The 14,442-nt window shown below is 42.8% G+C and overlaps 1 protein-coding gene across 4 annotated transcripts in view; it reads left to right on the forward strand.

The window, feature by feature from the left end:
• Positions 1–719: 719 nt before the first annotated feature.
• Positions 720–14,442, forward strand: part of LOC135539363 (nucleosome-remodeling factor subunit BPTF-like) — a 52,992-nt gene continuing 39,269 nt past the window's right edge. For 3 of the 4 annotated variants that reach the window (XM_064965196.1, XM_064965194.1, XM_064965195.1), the window contains exons 1-3: positions 721–1,490; positions 3,897–4,719; positions 9,602–9,822. In XM_064965196.1, coding sequence (XP_064821268.1) covers positions 971–1,490; positions 3,897–4,719; positions 9,602–9,822 — 1,564 coding nt within the window. In that variant the 5' untranslated portion in view covers positions 721–970. Of the gene's footprint in view, positions 1,491–3,896; positions 4,720–9,601; positions 9,823–14,442 lie in introns of all 4 variants that reach the window. The other variant, XM_064965193.1, reaches the window with a different exon arrangement.

Below are 14,442 nucleotides of genomic sequence, written 5' to 3' on the forward strand. Positions count from 1 at the left end.
ATTTGAGAACATAAACCACAGACTGTAATTAAACATCATGTAGCTAGGCCCTATCATAAGATTGGGATTTAGGCAACATTGTAGCAACAAAGAGAAAAAAAAGAAACAGTATTGCACCACAACTGCTGCATTGGTAGGTTTTGTCACCATCATTCATTCCATGGTGATGGAACTGTTCTGATGTTTAACGTTCTGATCGAGAATGTTGAATGATCTCTTCATAATATCGACTGTGTGCATCAATAAGTAAACACAATGTTTGAATGTATAAATGCATACAATTTTCCAATGCAATACACAATGAGTATTTTTTGCCATTAAAATAAGTTAATCGAATAACTGCATCAAAATTACAAACGGAGTCTCTTTGATAACAACAAATCAACTACCAATAGCTACATGATTTAAATGTTGACATATAGTGAACTCCTGCCTAATATGTGATAATATTTGCTCTAACTCTGAAACAACAACTTGGTTTCATGATTCTGAGCTTTCCTGTGTCCGACTACGTATTGCTTGCTTACATTCTGGCTAGAATGACGACGTCAGCTGCAAATTGACAATGCTGTTACATTGTAATAAATCGATATGTTCTTGATTTATGTGAATTGGCATGACAAGTGAACGTAAATAAACAATCGTGGGGGCATCACGTTTGCATGGATAACACATTTTATGAACTAAATGCGTCTACTGTAGAATAGTGGTCACGTGACCTCCATACAGGGCCTGCTGTCTGTTTTCAGTGGAGGGAGATATCCGAAGAAAAATGGCGACTGCAGGCGACCTAAAGCGGGACGCCGGCCATTCTATTTGAACATTCTACAAAAAATTGAGCCCGGGGCTTGGTGGGGCTAATTGTGACTATCGCAACGTTGGTTAGGGTTTCCGAGGTTGCCCGGTTTCTCGGGTTTGTGTGGACTAGTCGCGCGCTAAAATTGAAATTAAAAATAATACATCTGCTACAATGCGAGGGAGAAGAGGAAGGCCGCCCAAACAGGCAGCGGAGATGCAGGAGGTTTCCCCTGGGCCAGTTCGCGGTTCAAGAGGGAGAGGGAGAGGTAACCGTGGTAGGGGAAGGGGCCGAGGACGTGGCCGCGGACGGGGTTCGGTGGTGGATACCAGCGATACAGAAATTAATCGGAGAGAAAACTACCATTCGTCCAGGGGCCGGAGGAAAGTTGGAGCAGCGACGACATCGCGGGGCAGAGGAAGAGGCAGGGGTTCGAGAGGTGGTCGCGGCAGCAGGGGGAGACGGCCACTGTGCAAGGTGGTCTACGATGACAACAGCGACGAGGAAGAGGATAATATTAGTTTGAGGTCGGAGGAAGACGAACTTTTACACGAGAATCCTTCCTCAGACTACGAAGAGGAGGCCGTGGGCAATGAGTCCGATTTTCTGGAAGAATTACCAGATGAGGATGATGCTAGCTTCTGTACAGATAGCAGCTTTCGGAGCCATGATAGCACGCAGGGCAGCACTCCAGGTACGTTTGCTTGCAAATGCAATTTAGAAGCATTTTTCAAATGCACGCCAAAGTGTTAGTTTTATTTAGCACATTTGGGAAGTAAGCTGCATTGTTCAAAATGGAGATTGCACTCATAAACAGGCCTTTGTTTAGGAGCTCTGGTGATCGTTTGCTAGTTCGCGCACAGTGAACAATACTGTCACCTCGCATGTTTTCTGTTATAAAAAATCAGCAACTATTGGCAAAAATTAACACGAATTTGACGATGGGGATTATTGTAATGTGGAATTGTTCATTTGCATAATTGCACCATTTTGCATGCAACATATTAGACGTTAGTTCCAGATAAACATTTAGCTACTTTCCATTCATTCATTTAGCAATTATCGTCAACAAGCTTGCCATGCTGCATCTGGCTACAAAATATCACGATAAGATTTATACCTTTTTTGTTTTAGAACTGCGCGTGCGTTTTTGATACTTTGTCGCCTTGCATGGTATGAATATACTGTTATATAGTTCCTGTAGTAGATGTAAACAATAAAGGGTCAGTTTCATCAACTAGTTGTAATTTATCCCCCTCCTCCTCCTCCTCCTCCTCCCTCAGTTTAAACATTTTTTTCCTTCAGAAAATCAAGTGTTGCGATGGATTTCGTGAGATTGTGGTCAAATCAGCTTGACAGGACATCATCGCGCGGCCCTTTGTTTTGAAAAGAGGCGCTCTAATTTCACCTGTTGCAGCTTGAACTCATTATAATATCACGTACTAAATTGTGCGGTAACCATAGCAAAGCCAATCTGTCAATGTAAACGAACAAGAGCAAAGGTAACCTTCTTTGAAAAATAATTGTTGAACTGTAAATTCAATAGTTTTGATCTTGTATAATGTCAAAACATGAGTGAAAGTGACATTGATGTCATTCATGTCCTTTGGACTTCATGTAGTCAATTTTTAAGACATTTATGCAATATTAAGGAACCATTTTGTATTTTTCAGGATTATGCATAATATTAGTATACATTATAGTACATTTTCTGATATCTTTTGGTGTTCAGTAAAATCTTAAATTATCATAATTCCACATGTTCCTGTAGACCTGGAATGGATCTGCTGATTCATAATGCAATGCAGAATAATATTTCCATGAAATTACAGATTTATTCATATGTTATGTGTCCTAAAATGGCTGTGAATGTGTTTCATAACTTGCCCCACATCTCATAAGCACAGATGTGTACAGCTGAGACAACATGGTATTTCTTGATTCATAATTCTATCTCTCCATTGCACCCCAGTGACTGACTACGCAAATAACCTCCTACCCCAAACAGGCCCGTTTAACAAGTGAATATGGCTGAATTGTTCAAGGAGTGGTTTATGTGCCATTCATATGACCTATAATCACATACACACTCATTTTATCACACTGAGTCACAAATACATGCTTACACATACACAGAGACTCTGTGCATAGGGTGGGAGGAATGAAGGCAGAGGTTTTTGTACACAGCCCTCACCGGGGGCACACGCTCAGGGGAGAGGTGCTTGTTGGTCATTTTTAATCTCACCTCATCTATGTCTACTCTTAATGTCTAATGTTTGAAATCTAATTTATAACTATAGTATTTCAGTTGTTATACCTACCTACTCTAGCTGATATCAGAGGGTGTGGATCCCTGGCTTTATGTTTCAGATTCTGAACTTGATCAGGGTCCATATTCATAAAAAGTGCTGATCTAGGATCAGTTAAGCCTTTTTGATCATAATGAATAAGATTACATGGACAAGGGGAGCTGACCCTAGATCAGCACCCCATACTCTGGCCCAGGGTAGAGTGAGTGAAGGAAGGCCAAATTCTCCACTGCACAGTGAATACTCAAGTACCAGGTGCTAGGTCGGCTTATTTAAATTTAAGACTTTTTTTATTTTTTTTATTTTTTTACGTACTGAGTAAATCAAAAGTTCTCTTTCCAAAGGGAGAAATTCTGTTTATGGAAGAGATTCAGACTTTATATACGCCATGGATTTATGGAAGGGTAAAAAAATACAAGTTGGTTATAACCAATACGCTGTACTTAAAAGTTGATACAGCGAAAGTAATGCATACATTCACAGAGCTGTTATCCAGAAACAGTAACAAAATAGTTAGACACTCAAATGTGTTGAATAAGAAGCCCTGCCTGTTTGATAGAAACATCGACAGCTGTTATGGTTGATGCAAATTGCGCTGCCTGCTTTGGCTCATTCACTATGTATCTAGTTTTGTCTTTGTTTCTTCACCTGTTTTTGTTGTGTTTCTCAAGAGTCCAGCACTCAGTATTAAAGGGACTTTTTTTCCTGACCCCATTTTATGTCTCCTGATTGATTTGAATTATTTACATCATTTATAGCCCTCTCTCTCTCTTCATCCCTCTCTGTCTCAGGCCGGAGGGGCAGACACCCGCACCGGCCCCGCTCGCCCATCTTCGAGGCCAAGGAGGTGCCCTCCCTGGAGCTGCCCAAGTCCTCAGAGGACTTGCTGGTGCCGGCCAATCAGCTCCTCAACGTCTCGGCCGTCTATGAGGTGCTGCGCAACTTCGGCTCGGTCCTGCGCCTCTCGCCGTTCCGCTTCGAGGACTTTTGTGCGGCGCTGGCAGGCCAGGAGCAGTGCACCCTGCTGGCTGAGACCCACACCGCCCTGCTCAAGGCCATCCTGCGCGAGGAGGACACGTCCAACACTACGTTCGGTCCTGCCGACCTCAAGGACAGCGTCAACTCCACACTCTACTTCATCGACGGCATGACCTGGCCCGAGATGGTGCGCGCCTACTGCGAGAGTGACCCAGAGTACCGGCAGGTGCTCCCTTTACTGGAGGGCGAGGAGTACCCCTACGATCCCCTCGAGAGCAAAATTAAGGTCCTTCAATTCCTTGTGGACCAGTTCCTGGCCACCAACTTGGCTAGAGAAGAGTTAATGTCGGAGGGGGTGGTGGCGTACGACGACCACTGCAGGGTGTGCCACCGGCTGGGAGACCTCCTCTGCTGCGAGACGTGCTCTGCCGTCTACCACCTGGAGTGCGTGAAACCGCCGCTGGTGGAGGTACCCGAGGACGAGTGGCAATGCGAGGTGTGCGTGGCACACAAGGTGCCTGGCGTGGTGGACTGTGTGACGGAGGCGCAGAAGAGCAGGCCATATATCCGCCAGCTGCCAATCGGCTATGACCGCCACCGCCGCAAGTACTGGTTCCTGGACCGTCGAGTCGTGGTGTAAGTAGACAACAACAAACAAACGTTCACTCACTCCAAAATTATACTCAACAAAAATATAAACGCAACATGCAATAATTTGAAAGATTTTACTGAGTTACAGTTCATATAAGGAAATCAGTCATTTTAAAAAAGGTCATTAGACCCTAATCTATTGATTTCACATGATTGGGCAGGGGACATTCCTGCAGTTAGCATGACAATTGCATGCTCCCTCAAAACTGGAGACATCTGTTGCTCCCTCAAAACATCTGTTGCATTGTGTTGTGTGACACAACTTCACATTTTAGAGGCCTTTTATTGTCCCCAGCCCAAGGTGCACCTGTGTAATTACCATCCTGTTTAATCAGCTTCTTGATATGCCACATCTGTCAGGTGGATCGATTATCATGGCAAAGGAGAAATGCTCACTAATAGAGATGTAAACAAATTTCTGTTCAACATTTGATAGAAATAAGCTTTTTGTGCTTATGTAACATTTCTGGGATCTTTTATTTCAGCTCATGAAACATGAAACTAACACTTTACATATGGGAGATTTAGTTCCCGGTTTCAACTGTACAGGGCAAATGGCAGACAGTGTGTATGTTTCAGCATGATAATGCACGGCCTCATGTCGCAAGGATCTGTACACAATTCCTGGAAGCTGAAAATGTCCCAGCCTGCATACACATCAGACATATTTTGGATACTCTGGATCTACATGTACGTCATTGTGTTCCACTTCCCACCAATATGAAGAGGAGTGATGATCACACCAGATACTGACTGGCTTTCTGATCCACGCCTCTACCTTTTTTTTGAAGGTATTTGTGACCAACAGATGCATATCTGTATTCCCAGTCATGTGAAATCTATAGATTAGGGCCTTTCAACTGCCCGAGAGGAATCCCTTTGACAGTTATATCTGCCCTACAATCAATAAGGCCTTTCAATTCACTGATTTCCTTATGTAACGCAGTAAAATCTTTGAAATTGTTGCATATTGCGTTTATATCTTTGTTCAGTGGAATAAATAGTTATTTCAACTTCCTATTCTACCTGGCAGATAATTGTGTCTGTTCTAGACAATATATTTATATCTGAGTGTTCTGTAATGTTATATCCCCCTGGACATCCCTTTTCAAGCAATTGATTAGTTGGATCAGGTGTGATAGGACAAAAAATTGCTAGGGGCCTTGGAGGAACGGATTGGGAAACACAGGGTTATGGGTTAGGTTGGGGGGATGGGATGGGATGATGGGCCAGGGCTGTTGTCTCACCTGGGGCTGTTGTGCAGGATTGGGCCTGGTCTATCATGTCCCTGCCTAAAACACCTCAGTCTTTGAAGGGATGCTGTTGTGTTAAACGTTTGCTGTCCTGACACTCGGAGGAACATGAAAACCATTGTCATCACAATGTGAAATGAAGACTAAACTGAACTATACTAAACTGAGTATAGTGTCCAAACTCCTTTTTAAAAGGAAAGGATGAGTGTTGAAGGCAACTGCTAATGGCTACCTCAGTCTTTCCATAGAAAGGTCCTTTGGAGGAAGAATGTGGGGCATATATTTGACACTTTTGTCTAAACCAGTGTTTCTTAGGTAGCCTAGCAGTTAGGGGGTTGGACCACTAACTGAAGGGTCCCTGGTTTGAATACCTGAGCCGATAAGGTGAAAAATCTGTCTGTGCCCTTTGAGCAAGGCACTAAACTCTAATCTGCTCCAGGGGTGATGTACTACTATGGTTGACCTTTTACCTGGTCCTGGGGACATTTTTGTTTTTGGCCTTGCACTACACAGCTGAGTCAAAGGATCAACTCATCAAGCTTTGGTGATTTCAATCAGATGTGTAGTGCTTAGGCAAAAACAAAAATGTGCACCCCTTTGGGCCCCCAGGAACAGGGTTAAGAAACACTGATCTTAACATTATTTACAAATTACACATGTTGGTGTTTACCTTCGGGGTATCTCAGCCTGTCACATTTTCAACAGTGTACTTAGGTCAGCTACAAGATACAAAATAAAAAATAAACATTTTTGGAGAGAAGACGTGCAACATGTACATGTATAATGGCAATATGAAGACTAATACATTTGGCAGTGCTGACAAAGATTGGGCCAGGATTGATTCGCCTTGCTACCCTATAGGCATGCAACAGGGATTTGAATTTGATGCACACTGCTAATGGGAGCCAGTGGAGAGTGTGAAGGAGTTTTATACAGTCTGGTAAGGGGCCATAATGGAGTTGTTAACTGTGACAGAGGTATTTGAGCAGGCAGGCTTTGCCGGGGAGGAAGAGCAGCTTCTCTTGTCAATGTTAAGCTTTGAGTTGGTGGGCTAGAATCTAATAACTCTGTGTGATTGGGAAAGTCGAGTCTCAAACCATTCCCTAACCCTCCCCTTGGCCCTAACCATTTGTTTCTGCAGATCTGTAAGGTGTGAGATCCATCATTGCACTGCTTATAGCCTACCTTCCCAGACCATACAGGTCTGCAAACATCGAGGGGTTAGGGCTATCCGGGGGACAGAGCAATTTAGCACTGGCCTTTTTACCAAGCATTTAGATCGAACTTTCTTGCCTGGTCTTTGAGATATCTTGGGTTTTTAATCCAGTGGACAATGATATAATGCACATTGCTCTGACATAACCAGAAAGTACATGTTAGGACTAGTCCACAAAATATGTTGACATGTAATAAATTAACTGCCAGTTGGTAGATGCAAAGATGATCTTTAGCTGACTCAAAGGTGTCTCCATTTTAGGAAATAAATCTCCCACTGACAAATGTAGGTGGCTAGCTAGCTAGGATCATTCTATTATTTTAGCTAACATCGCATTAATGAAATAAGCATTCGTTATCCAACTTGCTAGCTAGCAAGCTAGGTGAAAGAGTTGTTTTATACATTGGCTAAAAACTAGCTTTTACATTTCATTTAGCTATACAAGCAAGCTAAAACTGCACAGCTCTGTGAAGAAGCTATGTCGACCAGCTGACAGCTTATTATGCTAGCTAGCTGATTCAAGGGTGAGTGAGGGTGAGCCGAGAGACATCCGCAAGAGTGCAGCCATCTCCACAGGCGTGTTCACAACTAGCTAACAGGCTCTCGGCTAATGCAGCAATCGCTATGCTAACATATAAACAGCTAACTCTTGCCGTTCCACCCTGTTGCTAAAGCTACCCCACACTGACTAGCTAGCCAGCCCCGACAGAAGCGTCAAACAATCAGTAATATATTATTATAAGTGATCATTACTTATTTATTCATGTGTACAGTGTCAATTTCAATCAGGCACTGAGGTTATCCACGCAAGAAACACTGTTAACCCAGAATCAAAATTGAAGCAGAAGTGCAAGCAATTGACCCGTGATCATGTTCAAACTGTGAGCTTTTTTTACATGACAGATGGCACTCTTCAATCTTCGCTTTTATCCAGAGCGGCTTACATCACTTTTGTAGCTTCTCTGGTAAGGTACAGAAAGGCCAATGCCTCACTTGTTTGAAGGATAATGACAATGTAAACACATAAATATTAGTAAGCGATAGCATATACGCCAGCTATTAAGCACAAGTCACAGATGGTGTGGAAGCAGACTCCTTTAACCTGAGAGGAGAGTGTCACACACTCATGTACACGAGCACAGACACACACCTGAACAGAGGGATTCGGGGGGTCGCCTTCACTGTCTCATTGCCGCTCCCACTCAAGAAGGTGGCCTTCACTGGTTGCAGTGTAATCGATCTTCACCATCCCCATAAGAGAGAGAGAGAAAGAGTGTGTGTGTGTCTCGAGTGGGTGGTTGCATCCTGAGAGGATGCTGACTAGATTGCTGGAATACTGCCTAAGGCTAGTGAGACTCAGGCCTAGACCCTGCTGTGCACAAAGCTGTCCATTTGTTGATATTTGATGTGGGCCTATGTGTTATGCATGCCTAGAGCGCTCAAAGGTCTTACAACTTTAATTTCCCAATAATCATGTTTTCCTTGATTGCAGCTAAGGCCATGTTAAAACGTAAAGGTGCAATTCCACCGCTTCTCAACTTCATTTTCATTCTCTCCAGCAATGGGGCAGCAGGGTAGCCTAGTGGTTAGAGCGTTGGACGAGTAACCGGAAGGTTGCAAGTTCAAATCCCCGAGCTGACAATGTACAAATCTGTCGTTCTGCCCCTGAACAGGCAGTTAAACCCACTGTTCCTAGGCTGTCATTGAAAATAAGATTTTTTTCTGGTTAAATAAAGGTAAAATAAAATAAAAAATACCAGTGTCTACATACAGTGTATGTGAAAACGGCGCATTTTCTGCGTTCTACCCGATGACGTAATCAAAAGTTAAAACATTTTAAAAACTGTGATTTTTCAAACACATTGAGATTCACGGTGATGTGGAGCAATAAAATACCCTCCCTCTGGCTTGAAACTTTTTTTCAGGTTTTGAAAATCACAGTTTTTCTTCCTTTTAATCCTACCTTGTAATGTCATAGAGAAGCATTTAGAACCTTATATTTGCAACCACAGATCATAGAAACACACCTTTTTCACATATCTAGACACCCGTATGGTGCTAGAGATAATGAATATGAGTTTGTAAAGTGGCGGAATGGCTTTTAAGGAAAACTTGCACCATAGAAGACACATGTATTAAATAGTTGTCAGTACTATGTCCTTACAATGGACAATTTACAATGGCAGGTGTCTGCTTAAATGTTCTTCATTCTACTGCTCGTCATTTGATGATGGCATCAATTAATCAAAGACATTGATCTCTTTCTCCCTTATACTATCCTTCTCCGTCTCCCATATTCTCTCCTTCCATGTCCCTTCCATCTCCCTCTTATCTCTCTCCCCTCCTCTTTTTCTCTCCACCCCCTCCACCGGTGTCTCGCTCACTTCCTCCACCCCAGTGAGGAGGACGGCGAGCAGGAGGACAAGACCATCTGGTACTACAGCACCAAGGTGCAGCTGGCTGAGCTGATTGACTGCCTGGACAAGGGCTACTGGGAGGCCGACCTGTACGCCACGCTGGAGGAGATCAGGGACGAGGTGCACACGCACATGGACATCACCGAGGAGCTCACCAACAAGGCCCGCGGCGTCAACAAGTGCTTCCTCACCGCTGCCAACGGTAAGAGATGTGGACACGTTCAGATGGATGTAGGTTATGTAGAACAAACATGCCCTATCTGACGTGTTGAATAAAAATCTCTATTAATGACATTTCTGCAACGTTTACCTACTGAACGAGGCCTAGGGAACACACACAGGTTTTGGGATTTTTTTTCTTATTTATTATAGGTAGAGGTTGACCGATTATGATTTTTTTTTTTTTTTTTCCGCCAATACCGATTATTGGAGGACCAAAAAAGCCGATACCGATTAATCGGACGGGTTTTTTTGTGTGTGTTTTTTTTAAACATTTATTTATAATAATGACAATTACAACAATACTGAATGAACACTTATTTTAACTTAATATAATACATCAATAAAATCAATTTGGCCTCAAGTAAATAATGATCAATTTCAATTTGGTTTAAATAATGCAAAAACAAAGTGTTGGAGAAGAAAGTAAAGTGCAATATGTGCTATGTAAGAAAGCTAACGTTTCAGTTCCTTGCTCAGAACATGAGAACATATGAAAGCTGGTGGTTCCTTTTAACATGAGTCTTCAATATTCCCAAGTAAGAGGTTTTAGGTTGTTGTTATTATAGGAATTATAGGACTATTTCCCTCTATACCATTTGTATTTCATTAACCTTTGACTATTGGATGTTCCTATAGGTACTGCCAGTGTAACAGTATAGCTTCCGTCCCTGTAGTTAGTGCGAGCTAACTAGCTAGCCATTTTACTTCGGTTACACCAGCCTCGTCTCGGGAGTTGATAGGCTTGAAGTCAAAAACAGCGCAATGCTTAACGCACAACGAAGAGCTGCTGGCAAAACGCACGAAAGTGCTGTTTGAATGAATGTTTTACACGCCTGCTTCTGCCTGCCACCGCTCAGTCAGATTATATGCAACGCAGGACACGCTAGATAATATCTAGTAATATGATCAACCATGTGTAGTTAACTAGTGATTATGATTGATTGTTTTTTATAAGATAAGTTTAATGCTAGCTAGCAACTTACCTTGGCTTACTGCATTTGCATAACAGGCAGTCTCCTTGTGGAGTGCAATGAGAGAGAGGCAGGTCGTTATTGCATTAGTTAACTGTAAGGTTGCAAGATTGGATCCCCTGAGCTGACAAGGTGAAAATCTGTCGTTCTGCCCCTGAACAAGGCAGTTAACCCACCGTTCCAAGGCCATAATTGAAAATGAGAATGTGTTCTTAACTGACTTGCCTAGTTAAATAAAGTTTTTTTTTTTTTTTTAAATCAGAGCCCTAAAATACCGATTTCCGATTGTTATGAAAACTTAAAATCAGGCCTAATTAATCGGCCATTCCGATTAATCGGTTGACCTCTAATTCTAGGACTAGTATTGTCATTTACAGTCATTTCACAAGAAGGTTTTACCAGTTCTTTGCGTAGTTGTTTACTATTAAACTACCGGTATTACATACTGACAACGTGTCTATTGAATGCAGCTCTCTGTACGTTGTTAGATAACTAACCTTACATTCCCCATAGTACACATCCTATTGTTTCCTTCCTTTTGAAGTCTATCATTGTGTTACTATCATTGGATGGGTGAAAGCTTTACATTGAATCTATTGAGACCCCAGTGAATTTTCAGCACAGTTTAGTAGGGTAAAGTATGTATTTGTTTTTACATTATAAAGTAAGTTTGGGCTTTTTATTCAAATAAGACTGTTTGGTTGTGTCCTAAATGACACCCTATTCCCTATGTAGTGCACTACTTTTGACCAGGCCCCATAGGACTCTGGTCAAAGAAGTGCACTATAAAGATAATAGGATGCCATTTGGGATGCACACTTAGTCAAGAGCGACTACCTCCAGTAATTAGCGTTTGACTCTGACAAATAAAATCAATGATTGGTTGTTTGACTGTTGCCCGTCTGAGGGAAAGGAGCACAATTACAGCAATGCCTGCCTTAATGGAATAGATTATCAATCTCTCTGAATTGGGCCACTCTGTCATTTCCATCAGTCATTGGTTTTGCCTCTTGACAATGCTCAGTGGTTTGGAGAGAACTACTAGTCTATTACTCTATTCCCCTTTCAGTTCTTCCCCTATGGTGAATGAATGGTGTTAAGTGATGAGCAAACACTTACTCTGACTGTGTCCCAAAATGGCAAATGTAGTGCACTACTTTTGACCGGGTACCTTTTGGGACGCAGATACGCTCTGTCTTTTGTTGATATTCATTTTTGGCATCATTTCCTCTGTTCGGTTTGTTCTAACGAGGCTGCAGATTGCCTCCTGCCCACGTCTGCACCTCTCAATATCTCTGTGTTGGTGATGTGACGGCACTGATCAGCACGGCAGCATACACACACACACACACACACACACACACACACACACACACACACACACACACACACACACTCTTACTCAGTTCAAATCCATGGTATTGGGTGTGTGTATGGGTTTTACAATTATGACTCATGAAAGTTGTGCACATTAGCATTGTGTGTGTGTGCATGTTAGGAGGGACGTGCACATGCACATCGTGTAAGGCTCTAGATATAGTAGTCCATGTATGGTAGTCTTGTGGGTAATTTTTCACCATGTCAGTTCCATTATTTGAATTCCAATTTGTTCAGTTTTTTTCTGTGAGCTCAAATTGCACATTGCGTTTCAGTTTCTCTAGAGATAAATCACATCATGAGCAAACTGCGATGAAGATGGGAGTTGTAGATTCCAATAGGCCAATGTTCAACATAGTTTAGCGCAGACAAAATTGTAATGAACTACGATGGCCATAATCCATTGCACAACTACTTGTCCTGTCTGTTCCTTTTACCACATGCTACAGAAGAGACGGAAGAAAATACATGATCTAAGTGATTGATAGTTGGTATTCAGCAGTCATAAAACTTATGCCTTATTTACTTTGAAGAACTACTAAAATAATTATTTTGTCAGACCGCATAGGTAGCAGTTTTATAGAGATGAGATGATAACTGAATTAAATAATAAAGTTGTAATATACACAATATAAATATTTTATTAATGTAATGTGAACAGCTGATGGTTAATAAGTAATTGGCAGTCACTTTCATCGTGGGACTTTATTCATTGTTTTATTCTGTTACAGCATTCAACACACATGCATTTAATGTTTTAAAAAATAATTGAAAGGAAAAAATCTTTTTAAAAATGTGCTAATCGAACCGACCTCAAAAAGCACTAATCGCTCAGCACTAATGTATGTGACTAGCATACTGCTGTCCCTCTCCCACCCGCCTCTTGTCAGATTATCATAGTGGATTTACCACTGCCACCCCAAAGCAATATCCTAAATATTTCCAAACCCCTCCTATTTGGGTAAGTAGGCCTTAATCAGTGGGGCAGTAGCAGGTTGGCTGGCTGGTTGTGTTTGAGTGCCTCTATCTCCTCCTGTGCTGGCTTGGCCTGGCTGTAGGCTCTGGGGGCTGTGGCACTGCACTAGCAGGCTTCACTGGGAGGAGGTCCAAGATGGCAGGACTGAATGCCTCTGAGGCAGAGAGAGGGGGTAAGGGGGGGGGGTCAGATAGAGAGGCAATAGTCATTGGTGGGGTGGGGTTGAGGAACAGTGGAAGAATATGGAGGCGAAAGGGGACGAAAGAGGTGGAGAAAGTGGCGGAGATAGAGGATAGAGAAATGTAAGAAAGAGAGAGAGATGGAAGACGAGGGGGGGCATGGCTGTGCTGGGTGTCCTCCTGTCTTCTATACATAGCCAAGATAGTCCAGCTGAGCCAAAGGTCCCTGGCTCTGAGAGTGTGAGGCGCTCCATTGTCTAACACCAGAGAGCCTGCCAATGACTCCTCCTCTGCCCAGTCCGTCTCCCTCTCCGTCTATCTCTCTTTATCCTGCTTGCTCTCTTTCTCTCTGCCCTTCTTTCTCTCATCTCTTATTCTCCCTCGATCTCTCTTGCTCGCTTGCTCTCCCTCTCTCGCTCTCTTTCCCCCTTCCTCCCTCTCGCCCTCCCCCCAGTTAAGTGAATACTACTCAGTCATGTTGAAGGGCCATAGGAACCAGTACAGCCATTCCATGGTAACTTTAATCTCCAGTCCCAGTTTGGCTGGGCTCCAAACAGTTTCCTTCTCTCCTTCATGACAACTGATCAGATGAAAGAACAAATGGGAGGGTTGAATGTGATAGGGTGTTAAGGCTATCCGATCCTTTTACCTATCAGTGGTCTTGAGGTGACGACAATAATAGGAAGCTGTTCTAACAGCTATTCGGCTATGTATGCTATTGCTGAGGCTTTTTAGATTGGGACTTGTATCTGTAGCCTGGTCCAAGATCTGTTTGTTTGACATGGCAATGACTGTAGGACTGTGTTAGAGAGTATAAACAGATCTGGGACCAGGCTATTGTAACTGTGCAATTGTGATGGACTCGGATACAGGCTGAGATCCAGTTCTCTGTTGGCGTGCCCCCCATTGAGAATGAATGGTTTGAAATCTCACCAGTGAGTCTACTTACGACCGGCTCCTGCACTGTGGAAGTCGCATTATGTCTGAAAGAGCATTTTACACACTTTCTCTCTCACATGCACATAGACAAACACACCACACACACACACACACACTCCATAAGACACTGACATTGGGAGCGCAATCCCAGACTGGGC

The sequence above is a fragment of the Oncorhynchus masou genome, chromosome 5, assembly GCF_036934945.1.
Source record: "Oncorhynchus masou masou isolate Uvic2021 chromosome 5, UVic_Omas_1.1, whole genome shotgun sequence".
NCBI lineage: Eukaryota > Metazoa > Chordata > Actinopteri > Salmoniformes > Salmonidae > Oncorhynchus > Oncorhynchus masou.